The sequence below is a fragment of the Biomphalaria glabrata genome, chromosome 2, assembly GCF_947242115.1.
Source record: "Biomphalaria glabrata chromosome 2, xgBioGlab47.1, whole genome shotgun sequence".
Classification (NCBI taxonomy): Eukaryota; Metazoa; Mollusca; class Gastropoda; family Planorbidae; genus Biomphalaria; species Biomphalaria glabrata.
Window position 1 is genome coordinate 37,932,098 of NC_074712.1, and position 21,140 is coordinate 37,953,237.

Below are 21,140 nucleotides of genomic sequence, written 5' to 3' on the forward strand. Positions count from 1 at the left end.
CCCTGCCCCTTCTTCCCTGCCCCTTCTTCCCTGCCCCTTCTTCCCTGCCCCTTCTTCCCTGCCCCTTCTTCCCTGCCCCTTCTTCCCTGCCCCTTCTTCCCTGCCCCTTCTTCCCTGCCCCTTCTTCCCTGCCCCTTCTTCCCTGCCCCTTCTTCCCTGCCCCTTCTTCCCTGCCCCTTCTTCCCTGCCCCTTCTTCCCTGCCCCTTCTTCCCTGCCCCTTCTTCCCTGCCCCTTCTTCCCTGCCCCTTCTTCCCTGCCCCTTCTTCCCTGCCCCTTCTTCCCTGCCCCTTCTTCCCTGCCCCTTCTTCCCTGCCCCTTCTTCCCTGCCCCTTCTTCCCTGCCCCTTTTCCCAACTGGTCCAGACAAGTGATAGGATTATAGCGCATAGCGCATTGAGAAAACTAAAAGCTAACCAAAAATAATTGGTAAAAATATTTCTAATCTCACAAATTTATTATGTCTATAATCAGCTCCAAACGACATCCAAACTAATAGATACAATTAGACTTAATATAAGCTTTGTATTTTTTAAAGCAAGTTTTATATTGTTCTTATTTTCAGTATAAACTTAGTTAAAAAAAAATTTTTAAAAAGCATGTTTCCATTTGGTCTTGAAGAAAGCCAGTGAAAGAAAAAGTGAATACTCGTGTGATTAAGTCGTGAAGCGTTAGGGTCTGGCGTTCGAATTCCAGTAAAGACTAGGATTTTAAAAGTCAGATTTTATTCAGGACGCTCAACTCTAATAGACATATGGAATTTGTTGTGGCAAATAGTAAAGACATTTGTTAGGGCGAAATAAAGACATTTGTTAAGGCGAAATAAAGACATTTGTTAGGGCAAAATAAAGATATTTGTTGGGGCAAAGTAAAGGCATTTGTTTGGGCAAAGTAAAGGCATTTGTTGGGGCAAAGTAAAGGCATTTGTTAGGGCAAAGTAAAGGCGGTTGTTAGGGCAAAGTAAAGGCATTTGTTGGGGCAAAGTAAGGGCATTTGTTGGGGCAAAGTAAAGGCATTTGTTGGGGCAAAGTAAAAGCATTTGTTGGGGCAAAGTAAAAACATTTGTTGGGGCAAAGTAAAGGCATTTGTTAGGGCAAAGTAAAAGCATTTGTTAGGGCTAAGTAAAGGCATTTGTTGGGGCAAAGTAAGAGCATTTCTTGGGGCAAAGTAAAAGCATTTGTTAGGGCAAAGTAAGGGCATTTGTTGGGGCAAAGTAAGGGCATTTCTTGGTGCAAAGTAAAGGCGGTTGTTGGGGTAAAGTAAAGGCGGTTGTTAGGGCAAAGTAAAGGCGGTTTTGGGGCAAAGTAAAGGCATTTGTTGGGGCAAAGTAAAGGCATTTGTTGGGGCAAAGTAAAGGCATTTGTTGGGGCAAAGTAAAGGCGGTTGTTGGGGCAAAGTAAAGGCATTTGTTGGGGCAAAGTAAAGGCATTTGTTGGGGCAAAGTAAAGGCATTTGTTGGGGCAAAGTAAAGGCATTTGTTAGGGCAAAGTAAAGGCATTTGTTGGGGCAAAGTAAAGGCATTTGTTAGGGCAAAGTAAAGGCATTTGTTAGGGCAAAGTAAAGGCATTTGTTGGGGCAATGTAAAGGCATTTGTTGGGGCAAAGTAAAGGCGGTTGTTGGGGCAAAGTAAAGGCGGTTGTTAGAGCAAAGTAAAGGCGGTTGTTAGAGCAAAGTAAAGGCGGTTTTTGGGCAAAGTAAAGACATTTGTTGGGGCAAAGTAAAGGCATTTGTTGGGGCAAAGTAAAGGCATTTGTTGGGGCAAAGTAAAGGCGGTTGTTGGGCAAACTAAAGGTATTTGTTGGGGCAAAGTAAAGGCGGTTGTTGGGTTTTTAAGCAAAGTAAAGGTATTTGAATACATTTGTTTCCCTTCTTTCTCGTGTACCACTGAGAAAAATCGAAACATTTTATGGAAGGGGGCCAAAGGGTACTTTTTCCCGACGTGTTTTGTTTCAATATCCATTGATTCACATGTGAAAAGTCCCGAGGTATTGGGTAATACAAAAAAAAAAGCCACTCACGAGACTCTGTCATCATACAGAAACGCCAAAGTCCAGTCCAGACAAGGATCCAGTAGGTCATATCGTGAGGCTGGTTCTCTTCCATCATGCTGGCCGAGAACTTTTCCCGTGTGGTCAGCCAGGCGTCCGTGGAGACGGCCAGGGCGAACAGAGTCACCGACACGCCGCCCAAGACAAAGGACAGGACGGTCAGTTTGTAGACTGTCAACAGTTTCATGGTCTGAGAAGTTCATGTCCTTCTTTGCTGCCTCTGGAGTTCGTCCTTGAAACCGAGAGCTGACCAGATAACATCTCAACGATAGAGAGTGAGGAGCTCTTCTCTACAAAAAAAAGAGAATAAATGTTCCTGTTTACTCAATAATTTTGTTATATTAAAAAAAAAAATATGTTTCTTGTGTGTGTGTGTGTGTGTGTGTGTGTGTGTGTGTGTCTGTGTGTTTGTGTGTGTATATAGATGAGTGTTTGAAAAGTAATTATTTGTCTGTATTGTTTTTCGTTCATAACCTCATCATGGACTCTTTGGGTATCTCAATTTTACTTAACTGCTTTCTACCATACCTGGCTATTTAAACCTACCTACCTATCTCTGTCTATCTATCTATCTATCTATCTATCTATCTATTTATCTATCTATCTATCTATCTATCTATCTATCTATCTATCTATCTATCTATCTATCTATCTATCTATCTATCTATCTATCCATCCATCCATCTATCTAGGCCTATCTCTCTCTCTCTCTCTCTCTCTCTCTCTATCTATCTATCTATCTACACGGCTATATATCTCTAAACCTCTTTACTAGCTCTGTAAATAGATGCAGACCTACGGTACACGTATGCCTCCAACGTTACAATGACTTCAAGTCGTAGAGAGTTACCAACGCTATTGCATTGAATTGAGTCGCAAGAAATATTCCATTCCAACTTTTCATTTCCAGGCCCACACGTACGTGAGCACATCATCAATACAGATCCGCGAGTCTAGCCAAGAGAAAGTGCAAACACTTCCCGCCTAAAACCCTTGATGTCCATTCAGGAACAGCTGAAGTGTGAGCAAGGCACACTCACGTGGCCTGAACACTTAATCCGCGCTCTAATCCCGCCTTCATCCCTAACTGTACTTAGCGTAGAGCGCCATTAGAAGACACACTCGATAATGTGACGCCGCCATTAGCAGCCGACCACATGGTCCCATGGGACTTGGAGTATGTAACAGAATATAGATCTAGTTCAAACAGAATGTTGCGATATCATCCAAGGACATTTACAATGTAAGTGGATCATAGATCGAAATGCACATTTTTTTCAAACCAAGACGGCAAGAATTTTTACAGATGAAAAATATATTATATATAATATACAGTGCTAACGTGTTTCTCTCTACTATATATACTTATTTTGTTAGTGTCTCTTCCCTGTCAAACATCCCCCAGCCCCCATCCATATATTTTCTTACAATCCAGAAGCTGCTAAAACAAGGGTTCTCAACCTGTGGGTCGCGACCCCCTTGGGGGTCGATCGACGATTTGCCAGGGGTCGCCTAAGACCATCAAAAATAAGGATTGTTATTGTCTATTCTTCTATAGCTGTGTCTGTCTATTGGGGTCGCGGCAGAGTGGTATATTGTAAAAAGGGGTCGCCGAGTTTAAAAGGTTGAGAACCGCTGTGCTAAAACTTAACGTTTAAAACATTTCCAAAACTTATCTCAATGGCGGCAACACGTTAAATAATTACATCATTAAAAAAAAAAAAATTAAATAAAAAAGCTTAAATTAAGCGTAATTGTTTGGACCAGTTATGTAATTTAATTTAAAATAGATCTAGACATCTAGACTAACAATAATAAATCTGTGCGCTCTGAATTTTTTTTACTAATTGTTTTTGTTTAGAATTTGATTCAAGACTAATTGAGATGAAACGCCATTTTTTTTTCTTCATGGAAATAACACCTTCCTACCTCACTGAAATGGAAGAATGTCGTCTGCTAGATTCAGTTAGCATTAGATTTATCTTCTTGACATATCACAGATTATTTCTCCGTTCAATGGAAGCTTAAGCAAGTGAACCCTTGACCCCTGACACAATTTCCGAACTTAGTAATTCGTTCTGTTGCATCACAAGATCGTTGTGAATAATTTAATAAATATGTATTAAAGGGAGATAAAAATATCATTGTTTTATTTCAAATCTGCTAGTGATATGACATGCTATGGTTCTGTTTACATAATCTAAGCTGACCTCTAAAAATAGAATATGGACCTGAAATTGAGCATCTTTGTGCACATTGACAGGATCAGGAAATTGTTTATGACAACCATTTTGGTTTAGGAAAAAACGAACAAGACATTTTGTTCTCTCTGTGGTAACAGTGTAGCACGCCATTGTGTCTTGTCTGAATAGAACTATCAGAAATATATTTGTACTTTCGTGTAGTTGTACTGTTTTTTTTTTTTTTTACATTTTTAACTCGAGGCTGATAATCAATGAATGAACATTTGGTAATCAATGAATGAACATTTGGTAATCAATCTGTCAAACGATGACAGCAAGTGTTTCCGGTGTGTACACATTCTTGGACCCTAGAAGCAGAACGGTCAAGAAACACATTTTACAAAATGATGAAGATAAAAGATTCGACTTTTTTTTTTTTTTTGTTTTCTGCCGGCAACTTCAATCTAATAAGCAAGAGAAAAAAATAAACTTTTTAAAACAAAGCTTATCTAAGGCAAAGAACCGCTAATTACTGCCATTTGAAAATCACAAGGTTTAGCTCTCTTTCTGTCATATAAAACAAAATAAATTAATTAGTGCTGAATGTATAACTAATTGGTTAATTTTTCGATTGATTAGTGTATTGTCTTCGACTATGAATAATTATGCAAAATTTCAACTTGATCCGAGAATGGGAAGTGGGAGAAAAAACGTGTCAAAATGTAAAAATGGGATTAAATCCATACATACATCCACATCGCTCATTAAGTAGCATTTATCCCCCTTATTTCGATATAAAAAAATAATAATTAATCACCAATAATTAATTCACTAATCGGTTAATTTTTTCATTGATTCATGTCTTGTCAGGTTCAATGAATTTTTGTACAAAGTTTTAACTTGATCCGAGACTTGGAAATGGGAGAGGAAGCATGTTAAAACTTTTCACCAGACAGACAGACAGAGTGAGTTGATATAAGCTTTGTATAAACTAGAATTCTTCTCAGTAATCTTGTTGAACAGATTTTTTTTAGAAGATAACTATTTGGAGGTTATATTATGAGAAGGGAGAGAATGTCGTCTGAGCTAGATATTAATGCATCCTACTTCTCTCCCCTTGCTGAGAGTTATTGAAATACCAAAATAACACAACTCACGTGAGATCCAATAATGCTAAATGACGTCACAAAACGGAGATTGCTGTCTTACAGCCCAGCATCGGATACTTACATTCGGTGTCAGGTTTCGTTTGGGGCATGTAAGGAGGTCAGAGGTCTTACACCAGGAGGTGCGGTAAAGTCAGTACGCTTGGAGAAAAATCGGTGACATGAATTTTAAAATGAGATTCACTGGATGATGATTGTGGAGTGAACGGTTGAGGTCCACGCGAGCAAGAAAATCTATGAGAGGCACAGCACGAGGGAATGAGTTTAAGAAACTGAGAGAGAGAGTGGGAGAGCGAGAGAGAGAGAGGGTGGGAGGGAATATATTTATGAGATCCCTTTAATCGAGTGATTTGTAGCACTCTGTAGTATCATCTTCTGCACTCAGTGCTTCAGTGCGCACAAATCTGTTTAAAGCTTACTTTGATTATTATACTTTGCTAAATGATATCATTTCTAGAACAGAATATCCTATGTGTTGTTTAAATGTAATGTATGCTAGGAACTTGTGTAATATAAAATACATTGTTTGATATATGTTATATGATATATGTTTATGAAAATTTGTATTATATTAGTTGTGACCTTTCATTTACAGTAAATGAAAATATATGTTGAGTATTATCACGTTTGTTACACGTTCTATAATATTTGTTATATAATATTCGTTGTATGATAAATAATGATATATTTTACACCTTGTGCAATGGCTGTTACATAATATAAGGTATAGGAGATACTTTGTACAATAGACGTTACATAATATTGGTATTGGATATACTTTCTACTTCAGGACAGAAGAATGAAAAGAAAAGTAGCTATAATACATAAAACACTGAATGATAACTTGCAAATAGAAAAACAAAGCCTAATGAAATAGATAGACACAAAGATAAAGGCACATTTCTTATTCCATACGCTAGAATAAATTCGTACAAGTGCTACTTCTTCTCTAGTGCCATTAGAGAATGGAATATGTTGCCTGACTGAGCCAGGAAACCAACGACTTAGCAGAGTTGAAGTCATTGATATATGTGCATGACTAGATTGACGCACGAAATGCGTGTGACGTAAATATCTTCTTTTTTTTTTTTTTTTGAAGTAACGTCTGTAATATATAAGATAAGATGTTAAATAATATAAGGTCTAGAATATACTTTGTACAACAGACGTTACATAATATAAGGCAGTGCTTTCTTTGTGACGATACGCACCGGTACGGCGTACGGGCACCTTTTCAAATGTGGGTGAAAATTAATACTTTTCTTGTATTTTAATATTTATTAGTAATTTATTAGTAGTTAAAAATTAGGCAATCCACAACTGAGTATCGGCACCTAATCACTGAGTACCGGCACCTAATCACTGAGTATCGGCACCTAATCACTGAGTACCGGCACCTAATCATTGAGTACCGGCACCTAATCACTGAGTACCGGCACCTAATCATTGAGTACCGGCACCTAATCACTGAGTACCGGCACCTAATCACTGAGTACCGGCACCTAATCACTGAGTACCGGCACCTAATCACTGAGTACCGGCACCTATTTTTGTTACAAAAATAGCACTGATATAAGGTATAGAATATACTTTGTACAGCAGACTTCGCACAATATAAGGTATAGAATATACTTTGTACAGCAGACTTCGCACAATATAAGGTATAGAATATACTTTGTACAGCAGACTTCGCACAATATAAGGTATAGAATATACTTTGTACAGCAGACTTCGCACAATATAAGGTATAGAATATACTTTGTACAGCAGACTTCGTACAATATAAGGTATAGAATATACTTTGTACAGCAGACTTCGCACAATATAAGGTATAGAATATACTTTGTACAGCAGACTTCGCACAATATAAGGTATAGAATATACTTTGTACAGCAGACTTCGCACAATATAAGGTATAGGATATACTTTGTACAGCAGACTTCGCACAATATAAGGTATAGAATATACTTTGTACAGCAGACTTTGCACAATATAAGGTATAGAATATACTTTGTACAGCAGACTTCGCACAATATAAGGTATAGAATATACTTTGTACAGCAGACTTCGCACAATATAAGGTATAGAATATACTTTGTACAGCAGACTTCGCACAATATAAGGTATAGAATATACTTTGTACAGCAGACTTCGCACAATATAAGGTATAGAATATACTTTGTACAGCAGACTTCGCACAATATAAGGTATAGAATATACTTTGTACAGCAGACTTCGCACAATATAAGGTATAGGATATACAATACACTTTATAAAATTTTGTTAAAACCTCAACTTTAACGTTCTAGCCAACCAGTATATAAGCCAACAAGTCCCTGGATATACGTCTTATCCTACGACGTGGTGACGTTACATCTAGAGCTAAAACGCTATAAAGTAGACCTGCTAGTGGCAACGTGCACACTTTTCTTTTTCACGTCTGACCTTCACTGTGTCCTATTTGGTTTTAGGTCTGACCTAATCACTTATGTCCTAAATTAGAGTCTGAATAATAAATAGATCCTTGTTTCTCTCTACAAAAATGCTTCTTTAGTTTTTGCTTTCAAGGCTTGTGAAACACATCGCAGGGTATGATCACTCTCATTTTTTTTTTCTCTCTCTCACTCCCTTTCTTTCTTTTTCTACCCCCCCCTCTCTCTCTCTCTCCTACTTTTCCATTCTTTCTTATTGTCTCTTTCTCTGTCTCTTTCTGTCCCCCCCCCCTCTCTCTCTCTCGCTCTCTGCCTCCTCTTGCTTATTGTGTGTTAGTTACTGAGCCTTGAACAACAGAAGGAACTTGTTCAATTGATTGACACATGGCAACATAGACTGACCCAGTATGTCCAGGCCAGCCTGTTGTAGACCGCGTGGCGCACTTCATTTGATCCTGTGCGTAATAAATTGTGATTCTTCTCATACCCACACATATACACCACAAATAGAGAAAATAAAATGGCGGGGTTTTTTTTCGCCCAGAAATCCGAAAATAGATCAAGGTTGTTGATTTTTTTTTCTAGCTTGGTAAGACCATCTGTCCCTACAAGCAGGAAGACTAGAACTAGATGCTACGTAGAAATGCATTATAGAAAACAATAGAAAAATAGCTACAATTTAAACAAAATAATAAGATTATGAATACCTACTAGATTAAATATACTAGTGATTATAAAACGATTATGAATGTCTACTAACATATAAGCGAAAAGAATTATAATATAATAATATTAGTCATTATTATTAGTTTAGTTTATGTCAACGAACATAATGTGAGGGGAAGGCCTTCTAAGAGCGTAACATACATCAACATAACAAGAGTTCATATGTAAACAACCAAAATATAAATATTCCTTTAAAAAACAGTAATTTTAATGGAAATAACTGCACATTTATAACCACACCTCTCAATAATAAAAAAAAATTTATATAAAAAATAGTTACCGATAATTAATTAATTAATTGGTAAATTTTCGATTGATTCATATTTCGTCAGGGACAAAGAAAAATTGTATAAAGTTTCAACTTGATCCTAGAATGGGAAGTGGGAGAAATAACGTGTACAAAATGTGTACAAAATAGACAGACGAAGCGAGTTGATCTAAGTTTTGTAACAAATCTGAATTATTATGAAGAGATGTCTTAATATCCTTCTATGTGGCATGTCTGAAATCAAGGGAGCGTGAGTCCCCATCCTTTGGTCTGTGTACTCCAAAGGCCCGAAACTCGTAGCTTTTTATGGAAAAACGAGACCCAACTAGAACAAAATTCTAAACACCATCAAAGTCAACTGGTATAGTCTACTGGCCTAAGTAGTCATGATTACGTTTCTTTGACAAAATTATTACACCGGTCGTGCGGTATGCGCGCTGGACTGTCGTTCGGTTGCCTCGATGGTCCAGGGTTCCTACTCTGCCCGCTGCCCATAAAAACGTAAAATACACCTCTAACTTATCAACTATCAAGATGGGAACATAACAACGTAAAATACATCACTAACTTATCAACTATCAAGATGGGAACATAACAACGTAAAATACATCACTAACTTATCAACTATCAAGATGGGAACATAACAACGTAAAATACATCACTAACTTATCAACTATCAAGATGGGAACATAACAACGTAAAATACACCACTAACTTATCAACTATCAAGATGGGAACATAACAACGTAAAATACATCACTAACTTATCAACTATCAAGATGGGAACATAACAACGTAAAATACATCACTAACTTATCAACTATCAAGATGGGAACATAACAACGTAAAATACATCACTAACTTATCAACTATCAAGATGGGAACATAACAACGTAAAATACATCACTAACTTATCAACTATCAAGATGGGAACATAACAACGTAAAATACACTAATTCAAAATGTATGACAAAAAAAAGATGTCACCGTCACAAAGTCAAATGTAGCCGATGTTGAGCTTGAGCGAAAGACAGACGTCTTCAATTCCTTGTGACCTTTGTTTGCCAAATCTTAAGTTCTCTAAATCTCATTGGACTGTTTGTCAAATGATTCTATTTAATTCGTTTGCTTCGAGACTGTTGAATCATAATGTAATGATCTTAAAGCTGAATCATCCCAAAATCTAATGAGTTGAACGGTCACTGAATCACTCTTAGACTAATCGTCCAAACCTGAATCAAATCACTCAGAGCGTAATGGGCTAAAACGTCATTGAATCCCTTTGATTCCAGTGAGATGAGCCTGTGAAATGAGCCAGTGAGCTGAGCCTGTGAAATGAGCCAGTGAGCTGAGCCTGTGAAATGAGCCAGTGAGCTGAGCCTGTGAAATGAGCCAGTGAGCTGAGCCTGTGAAATGAGCTATCACGCCATGACTCCCTCCCAACTTTGTTTACGAAATGTTGTTTTGAAAAATGGAGGCGTATGGGACAAGGGTTCAGGACTTCAATAATGGGGAAGCTGCAAATCTAAGATCTTATATATAGGGCACATTCATTCTTGGGGCACATTCATTCTTGGGGCACATTCATTCTTGGGGCACATTCATTCTTGGGGCACATTCATTCTTGGGGCACATTCATTCTTGTTTCAAGATAGTTTCTGCCTGTGGTTTGGTGTCTATTTGGCGGTTAGTGTCTAAGACAGGGGGGGGGGGAGGGGGGGGGGAGAGAAATCTTAAGGAAGATAGAAAAACGTAGAGAAATAGAGAGAGCAATATGAGGGCAGGGGGGGGGTAGACTCGTGAAGAATATTTCCCTGAGGAGGTTCCGGTCCAAAGTTATAAATGGCAATCTATGTGTAGCCACAAAATCTCCAGTGTGATTTATGGACAGTTTCATACTAATGAATCACTTAAATATGAAGATTGATCCTAGAAATCCGGAAGAAATCTGAATATATGAGATCAGTTCTCTCTCTTTTAAAAGTGTATATGTGTAAGTGTAAGTGTGATGTAAACAAAAGAGAGAGAGACAATATCAGAATAAAAGAGAAGAAAGAGAATTTAAAAAGAGAGGTAGAAGATACAAGAAAGCATGAGAGAGAAAAAGAGATAGAGCTTTAGGGAGAGCCAATGATTTGTGCACAGTTGTTCGTGGAACAAGAAAAACAAAGAAGTAAAACAAACTCACAGGTACAACTCACAGGTACAGCTCACAGGTACAACTCACAGGTAAAACAAAGGGGGAAAGGTGAAAACACAAAGGCAAAACAAAGAGGAGGACTTAGAATCCATTACGAATCTTGGAAATCTAAAGAAAGTTATTCTCTGGAAGATTGTGGTCCCTACACTATTGAAGACTTATATATATATGGCTCCTTCTGTCTCGGAAGAGTCACTGGCTTTGGTTACGTCTGCAGAGTTTGCCACAGTTCGTGCATGTGTATGCTGCATCTGTGTGAGGGCTGGCTGACAGGGCAGCTTTCCTTTTCTTTCTCTTGGCTGACGCAGCTTCGTTTCTTTTGCATTCGGCGAAGTTCGTACTAGCACGTACAGTCTTCATGCTGTCCGGTCTTGGGCTATCTCCTCCCACATGTTTTGGCCGATGCCCGTGGCTCTCATGTCTCGTTTGCAGACATCTCTACAGCTTTTGTTCACCTTTATAAAAAAAAACTAATTTTCTTTCAGACATATAACAATCTCTGTAAAAAAAAAAAAAAAAAAAAAATCTTTAGAAATATGTGTAACATAGATTTCAATCAAAGTGAATCGATGCAGACAGTATCCACAGAAGGCAGATGATATCTTTGAAATAAAATAATCACTACACAGGCACAATTCAACGGATTATGTAAATATTGTTATAAACCTGGTGGTAGCACAGATGGGGGTATTGGTGTGAGTGTAGTCAGCCGACGCAAATCGTCCCAGGCCAGCGCTAGACGAGCGGTCAACCGTGACGAGTTACGACTGTCAGCCGAGTCGAGTGTCAACAGGACAGTTCGGGAAAGATCGCCGTCGTGAACAGAGCTCAGGAGCGTCACGAGAGTTGTAGTCATCTGACCACCTAGAAACGTCGAGCGGCGTTCTGTCCGGTTCGAGAAGGCCAGTAGGGACCCTATATAAGAGCGGAGGTGTCGCAGTCAAGACGGTTCATAGCCCGGTTCACTACAGTTCGGTCGACTACAGCACAGTTCAGCGGTGTGGTTCTGTACGGAGCATTACGACGGTTCAGTGCGGAGTACTGTCAAGTACAGTTGAGACGAACGGCGTCTTGATCTTGGTCTGTGATCGAGTTCGACACAACGAGCCTAATGTGTGAAGTCAGTCCTGAACTGTTGAACCCAGTGCAAGCCCGGAACGAGACGGAGAGGCCAGTGCAAGAGTTGATACGGCGGAACGGTGTTATCGGAGAGATATTTGTACAGTGTACGTGTTGCCAATTGTACAGTATTGGCTGTTATTTATTCAACTATTAAAGTGTTACGTTACTTTGGAGCCCTGAGTTGTCAAGTTCTTTAAGTTGGTGGTGTATGGTGCAGTTTGCAGAGAGCCTGGATAGTGAGATTCGTAACAATATCAAGCATATGAGCCTGTTCAGAGAAAATAAGTGCATAGACCCATTACTAGGCAAAAGAAAAAAAAATGTTCTTGAAAAAATAAAAAAAAAAAAAATGACTCAACGAAACAACTCATATTGATCTACATCTACTTTTTAGAACTTCTGTGCGAAAAATGATATTAAAAAAACATCAAAGTTAAACCAGGTCTCATAGCGATGGTTTCAGGAAAATGTTAAATGATATATTTATAGAGTGACATATGACTGGCCTAAAGATGACACACTATTTTTCTTTAAAGATCAACTTAGACGCCATTTCGCCCCACTGGCATAGAAGAAAGTAGTTGGCCTTTGGAAAGAGACGGTTGGAGAGCTGTCACGAAGGCCACACATGAAGCCTAAAGAAAAGCCCTTCTAGAAGACAGGCGCAGAAGACCTAAAGAAAACCTAAATAGCCCTCGCCCTCGGCTTTGTCTACATCCAATGTGAGAAAATATGCCGGTCGCAACTGGGTTTGCTTGGCCATGTGAAAGGCTGCACTCATCCTTTATCTTCGGAATCCAAGACCTTACCATCAGTTCAGTCAGACTGTGTCTCTAGTACAATAAAAAAACAACAACTATAAACTTCAGTACAAAACGAGAGACATAGGCCTACTACACAAGATAGACTTAAGTTAACAAACCTTTCTTCTCAACATTGCTCAGTCAGACCTCACTTCTTAGTTTATCAACTTAAAACCTTCCATGGAATTGTCAAGCTAGTGCTAAATATAGTGCTAAATGAAGAGTTAATTGGCTAAAAACTTATACTTTAGAACTGGTGTTATCTTAGAAAGTTGATAGGAAACATCAAATTTTGGCTATTACATGTAGGTTCTCTCTTAAAAGATACAAAGACCCTTTTTCACACCGTAGGAGAAGTAGTCTCAGTACAAGACCTAGACATCTGATTTAGAACTCTTAACATCTAGTCTAGATCTAAATCTAAATATAAACCTACTTCTAGATCCGAATCTAGATGTAATCTACAATAGATGTACGTAAAAATATAAGCAAAGCGTTAGGTATCTATCAATAAACTTTAGGCAGATTTAAATTCAATATTTAAAATTTAGCTATCTATACACTGCGGCTGACTAGCCCATGCTTTTTTTTATTGAATACTTCCAATGACATCAGCATTAAGGTTTCGCTCACCCACCTCCCACACCTTCCATGACGTTCTGACTTGAATAGAGATATTGTAGAAAGTGTGCAAATATGTTTGATTTGTTGTTTTTTTTCTTCAAATCTTCAAATGACTGCTAATCGTATCTTATAAAATACAGACATTAGTTCCCAAGAGAAGATAACTACGTCCTACGTCCTGCTTTAAATTAACAGACTCTGGTGGTTCATTTAGTTGTTGTTTTTTTGCGTTTATGTTGTCTGTATTTGATGTTTTACTGAAAGATAGGTTTATGTTGTCTGTATTAGATGTTTTACTGAAAGATAGGTTTATGTTGTCTGTATTTGATGTTTTACTGAAAGATAGGTTTATGTTGTCTGTATTTGATGTTTTACTGAAAGATAGGTTTATGTTGTCTGTATTTGATGTTTTACTGAAAGATAGGTTTATGTTGTCTGTATTTGATGTTTTACTGAAAGATAGGTTTATTTTGTCTGTATTTGATGTTTTACTGAAAGATAGGTTTATGTTGTCTGTATTTGATGTTTTACTGAAAGATAGGTTTATGTTGTCTGTATTTGATGTTTTACTGAAAGATAGGTTTATGTTGTCTGTATTTGATGTTTTACTGAAAGATAGGCTTATGTTGTCTGTATTTGATGTTTTACTGAAAGATAGGTTTATGTTGTCTGTATTTGATGTTTTACTGAAAGATAGGTTTAGTTTGCTGCGGTTTCTATATTGAAAATGGCTAAGTTATTCTAGGCACAAGGTAAGTTAATAACAGGTGAGAATTTCCTATTTTTTGTACTCCTCAAGTGGGAGAATTAGCTGAATGGTGAGTGAACCATTCAGGGCACTTAGATTTATAGTATAGATTGCTACCTACTGCAATATATACATATTAAATCTAGAGAGCAAGAATTTGTAGTTATATTTAGTACAAATCTTTAACTTTAAATCTAGAGAGCAAGAAGCCCTAGTTATATTTAGCAGATCTTAAACACTAAAGCTATACAGCTAGAAGACATTGAAATAAAAAATTCACATCTGGGGAAGATGAAGATATTGATATGATAAGGAGGTCTTTGTAAAAAATGTCAGTTATCATTTCATTCCGACAATGTATTCTTTTTAGGTGATGGAATAAATCAGATATTTTCTTTATCAATGTTCTTCTTTGCATTGCAAATCTAATTCTATGTATTTTTCATAGACAATCAAATGAAAATAACTTTTATCGAGTTAGATTTTTATGAATTACACGAAGATATACAAGAAAGAGTACGCAAAATTAACACAGTGAATTATTTTATTTTATTGTATTGTAAATAAAGCTTTCACAAGAAAATAACTAGATTGGCAGGCATCTTCTAGGTTTGATTTATGTGAGAATATTTCAACTGGTTGGAAGCAGGACGTGAGTTCTAAGGACAAGGGAATGAAGAGGAAATAGTTGACAGTGGTCAGAAAACAATCCTGCCTCTTGGTGTAGATGTTCATGTGAAATCAATCAGCTGATGGCCCTTATGGAGGAGTTCACCTTGTAAACTTGAAAAAAAAAAACATTTTTGTTTAATTGTTTTCAGAACACAAAGTCGAGTACTCTTATACCAGATTTATTGTCAATATTTAGTCTGATGCAAACATTGTTTTAAATTTACAACAATTAGAACAAGAATTTCACACAAGTGCAGATGTGAACGGCCCAGGAATACATGATGCCGCGATTTAGAACCAGATGGGCAAGACGTAGGGACAGTATGAGAGACTCGCCAAAAACCGAGACGCCTGGAGAAAGCAGGTTGGTGACCTATGCCCCAGAAGGGACCATATTTTATTTTCGATATTTCCCTAAAAAAAAAGGTGGTATTAAAAAAATTATCACGAATTTCGTACTTTTAAAGCAATATTTTTCGCTTATTTTTAATATGCCTTTCGTCATTTCCGCTTCCTTTAAGACGCGGTTTAAATTTAAAAAAACAACCTAATAGCATTAGTAAGATAGAACTAGAGCCTTTTTTTTTCAAGAGAAAGAGAAAGAGAGAGAGAGAGAGAGAGACAGCGCAAGTAATGATAATTTGTTCCAATGTAAAAAAAAAAAAAGACTAATCCAAAAAGCATTAAAAAGATTCTCATTTCGCTACTTTCAATCCAGTTAATAGTTCTTTTTGTTTAGACAATAAAATATTAAAAATTAAATGTAGAACGGGAAACGGAAATGTGGCCTTCAATCGCGGACTTCAGAAAATGCATTTTTTTCTTTACGCCTGAAACTGATGGTACGAAGAAAACTATGTGATGTCTAATGCCGATTACAACGTACATTGGTTACATTAAAAAAGTAAAACTAACCCAACAATGGGAAGGGGGAGGTAGAAATAATATAGATTGAATTGAGAAGCTGAAGAAGAGTCAGAGTGTACGAAGGACACATTTTTTTGCTTTTAGCAGGGGGGGGGGCGGGAGTGGATAAGTGAAGGTGCTACTAGCATTCACGAGCCAAAAATAGGAGTGTGTGTATGTGTCTGGGGCGCATTAGGAAGTGGGTCTTTCCAAATCAAGTCAAAAGTCTATTTAAAAAAAAGAAGGGGGTTGTTCCGGCCATACTAAATAATATGAAACCAGGGAACAAATCAACGGGCTTGGCCGGAGTTTCCTGCTAGTTTTTTTTCGAAAGTCAAGTAGAAATGAGGAGAAATGACGACGTTGAAGATCAAAAAAATGTTTCTTTGCTTCACTTTTTTTTTTGTCCTGACTCGAGGGGAAGTTACGAATAGTTTTAAAGTCGATATTAAATTGGAGAAAATTTTCTTAAGGTCATTCATGTAAAACAAGCAAAACATTTTTTTTTTAAAGTTTATATAAGGGAAAGCACTGCATAATCGCTGTCATATCGCTCAATTCTGCAGGTTCATGTCCCCTTTTCCCATAAAAATAAAATCAATTAATCACCACCAATTGATTAATAATTTTTTTGTTGATTAGTATATTGTCTTTGACTATGAATAATTGTGCGAAATTTTAATTCGATACGAGAATGGGAAGTGGGAGAAAAAAACGTGTAAAAGAATCCACCCAGACAGACAGACAGACAGACGGACATAGTTAGTTGACATAGGATTTGTACTTATATATTTATCTGACAACAAAGATCTAGTTGAACTTTTTTCATTTCACATTTTCTTTGTTATATACCCCCCCCCCCTTTTTTTTTTCAAGTGTTGAAAGTTTGTTTTTTTCCATCTACGAGCTTTGGCTATCCTTCCACGTCGGGCATCTTTGTGTCTTGACATTGCCCTTTGCCACAAAGTAGGCCTTTGCCTCTTAAACATCTCTGAATGTAAACATTAGACAAGCGATAGTGTGATTTCATCTTAGTGTACTAACAAGAGTAGCAAGCCCTGAATGTCCCAAGTCACAAAACTAGCATACCGCTGGGTGTTTTCTTTTAGATCTGGGTTTTTGCAAGCTGTATTTAATCAGTAGGCCTATATTTGTGTGTGTGTGTGTTTATGGGTAAACTAGAGAAATATCCATAATTACTGGGTATTTAACTGTGCCAGAAATGTAATTAAATAGACAAATTTTGGGCAAGGCAAACAAGAATTTAGGTAGTATGGTGTCGAAACATCTAGCTCTCTAGATTCTGGATATTTTTGCATAAAAACCTGATTGGGAGCGATGCTATCAATTCTAATGGTCAAAACATAAGCTGTTAACCCTTGCACTATAATAAGGCTAGCATTGGCAGAAATATGTCCAGTATAAACAGTAGAAATGTCTGACAAGTGACGTCCGAGTGCAGTCCTCAAGTGTTAATTCAGGTCTCGGGGGTGTCATTATCTACCCCCACCTTTCGCATCCCCTCTCTCGGACCCCAGACCAAAGCGCCCAGGATCCCAAAGGGGGATAAATGTTTATTGCTTGCCGTCCCGGGCTACGACGTTATCAATTTCCAATTAGAGGATCAGTCTCGTTTTAGGATGTCTTCCTTTACAGTTCTGCCCGAGACCGTGGATTATGTTCCGTCCCAGAGGAACGTGCAAATGTTGGAAGTAAGGTTGGACAAACACGAGAGACGAAACAAATAGAAAGGCACGAGATGATTCCTTCACCTCTTACTTAATCAGACAAGTACTTTGGGGCTTTTTTCAAAGGTAAAACTGCACTTGAGAAAATCAATATATTGTTACCAAGAAAAGCGTTTTTTAGCGGCCCCCGAAAGGGGAAAAGACGCTATTAGTATTGTGGAAAATGTCTGTCCGTCTGTCCGTCCGTACCGTTTAGATCTCATAAACTAGAAAAGATATTGAAAATCCGACATCACAATATTTTAGACCATTCAAAGTTCTGATGCAACGGCTACTTTTTTTTTCTGAAAGCGAAAAATCTATTTTTTAAAATCAGTTATGCAAGCTAATTAGTATGCATTATAAGTAAGACCTAATTTAAAACGAATAGTAATCTTGTAAACTTTATTTTCCTAATTTTTTTTTATTGTGTGAACATGAAGGATTCGAATAACAAAGATTGTTCGAATAAGAGATTGAGCCTTTTCAAAACAATTACATCAATTATAAGACTTCAGTTAGGCCAGGAGCTGCTCGGCAGCTGAGCGGTAAAGCGCTTGGCTTCCGAACAGGGGGTCCCGGGTTCGAATCCTGGTGAAGACTGGGATTTTTAACTTCGGAATCCTTGGGCGCCTATGAGTCCACCCAGCTCCAATGGGTACCTGACATTTGTTGGGGAAAAGTAAAGGCGGTTGGTCGTTGTGCTGGCTACATGACACCCTCGCTAACCGTAGGCCACAAAAACAGATGAACTTTACATCATATGCCCTATAGACCATAAGGTCTGAAAGGGGAACTAGTTAGGCCAGGTTCACATCTAACCTTGCATTCACTTGCACCTATCCTTTGATCTGCTGGACCGTTGGGGCACTACACAAGATTTGTCAACCTTCTTTCTCCATTCTTATCTCTCAATTGTCTTTGATATAATTTCATTTGGATGTTCTTTCTGAAAATATTGAAGCCTGCCTGGGTGGACCACTTCGGGGGCCGATTTTGAGTTTGTGTTTCCACACAAACTGTCTTTGTAACCTTGTTTATTTCTGATGTGGTGTGCAATTTGAATTGCTAAATATCACAACATTTCAATGAATACTTTTTTTTAGCGGCCCCCGTAAGGGGAAAAAGCCGCTATTAGGTTTGTGCAAAATGTCCGTCTGACCGCCTGTCCGTCTGACACACTCAGATCTCGAAAACTAGAATAGATATGAAAAATATTATTTCATCATTAAATGCGGCTAGAAAAGTTTAGGTGCAACGGCTACTTTTGTTTTTCTAAAAGCAAACCGTTTAATTTATAAAATTAATTATGCAAGCGATTTTTTCATAAAAATACACCAATTCTAAAACAATTACGTAGATGTAAGGGAGGCAATGTTACAATATGCTAACAATGATGGATAAACTTTTGTGTATTTTCAGTATCACTAAGTCAAATATATTTATAAAATGTACAGGAAATGTTTACAACAAATATAAATAATAGTCAAAGATGTTTTTCCTGGTCAACTAGCTGCTAAAATTAAAAGAAAATATTTCTGTTTGTTTATAAAGGCTAATAATGCACTTTGTATGTAAATATCACGCACATTTTTTAAAATGGACTTTTTATGCCGTGACTTTCGTGCAGTAGCGTAACGTCGCAACATTACTAGGAGCTAAAACAATTCCTTAAACTTTTTTAAAAAATCAGATTTTATTTATTTTTTGTTTAGTGCCCCCATCCGAATAAAAGAAGATTATTTTTGTGCGTTTTGTCTGTTGGTCGGTCTATCCGTCACGATTAGATTAACAAATAACACTAGAGGCTATTGTAAGTCTGATTTAACCTTTAATTTTTTATTCAGAAATATTGCAATAGTTTTAAGTATCTATAATAGATTGTTCCGGATGTTTTGTGAAAAACAAATCAATGCCAATGAATATTTGTTTGCTCTTCTAACTTATATTATATTTTATTTCCATGCTTAAACGTTGCAAGAAACACATGATCTTTAATATGTTGTTCCGTTTTTTTAATGTAAATAGCATATAAATGCTAAATAAAAATATTGTTATAAACTTGTTGGTGGCACAGAGAGGGGTAGTGGTGTGTGTGTAGTCAGCCGACGCAAATCGCCCCAGGCCAGCTCTAGACGAGCGGTCAACCGTGACGAGCTACGACGGTCAGCCGAGTCGAGTGTCAACAGGACAGTTCGGGAAGGATCGCCGTCGTGAACAGAGCTCAGGAGCGTCACGAGAGTTGTAGCAATCTGACCACCTAGAAACGTCTAGCGGCGTTCTGTCCGGTTCGAGAAGGCCAGTAGGGACCCTATATAAGAGCGGAGGTGTCGCAGTCAAGACGGTTCAGAGCCCGGTTCACTACAGTACGGTCGACTACAGCACAGTTCAGCGGTGTGGTTCTGTACGGAGCATTACGACGGTTCAGTGCGGAGTACTGTCAAGTACAGTTGAGACGACTGGCGTCTTGATCTTGGTCTGCGATCGAGTCCGACACAACGAGCCTAGTGTGTGAAGTTAGTCCTGAACTGTTGAACCCAGTGCAAGCCCGTAACGAGACGGAGAGGCCAGTGCAAGAGTTGATACGGCGAAACGGTGTTATCGGAGAGATATTTGTACAGTGTACGTGTTGCCAATTGTACAGTACTGGCTGTTATTTATTCCACTATTAAAGTGTTGCGTTACTTTGGAGCCCTGAGTAGTCAAATTCTTTAAGTCGGTGGTGTAAGGTGCAGTTTGCAGAGAGCCTGGATAGTGAGATTCGTAACAAGTGGTGTCAGAAGTGGGATCGGATCGGAATCGGATTGGATTGGATCTACTATGGCTCGTCTGAAACTGCTGTACGAACTTGAATTTAGAGAATTGAAGGAAGAACTCCGTGGACGAAGGCTGAAGGCATGTGGAAACAAGGAAACTTTACAAGCACGCCTCCGAGAAGACATTTTGGAAGAAAAAGAAGATCCGGACACATATCTTTTTGAAGTCGAACCTAACTTGCTAGAACAGCTCACCAGTAGCATGCAGCAACTGATCACCAGTACCAGTATCATGCAGGAACAGATGGCAGCTATACAGGGACAGATCGCCAGTAGCAAACAGGAGCAGATGGCAGCTGTTCGTGAGGAGATCGGTTCTACGCGAGAACAGATGAACTCGGGGCTAGGAAACATCAATTCCAAGATGGATGCCATGAACACCAAGATAGCCGCCATGAACCAACGCATACCTGCTGTGGAGGAGAGAATCATCAACACAGACGTTCGTTCAGATGCTAGAACCAGAGAGAGGAGCCTTGGTGGTGATCATGAGAACCCATTGAAACCTGACGAAGCCGTTGAGAGACATAAGCAAGTCGAGAGATACCAGCCAGGTCCGAACCTAACAGACGTTGGTCCAGCTGCCAAGACTAGAGAGGAAAGTCCTGATGGTGGTAAAGAGAATCCAAGGCAGTCTGACGTTGACGTTGATGGACATTTGAAAGACGAAAGTCATCGACAAGGTCTGAAACCAACAAGCGA

At 38.2% G+C, this 21,140-nt stretch overlaps 1 protein-coding gene across 2 annotated transcripts in view; it reads right to left on the reverse strand.

Moving 5' to 3' along the window:
• The window catches only part of LOC106058672 (voltage-dependent calcium channel gamma-7 subunit-like), a 95,836-nt gene that overhangs the window by 18,576 nt on the left and 56,120 nt on the right, over positions 1-21,140 (reverse strand). For both annotated transcript variants that reach the window (XM_056020371.1, XM_056020370.1), the window contains one exon: positions 2,016-2,335. In XM_056020371.1, coding sequence (XP_055876346.1) covers positions 2,016-2,232 — 217 coding nt within the window. In that variant the 5' untranslated portion in view covers positions 2,233-2,335. The remainder of the gene's footprint in view (positions 1-2,015; positions 2,336-21,140) is intronic.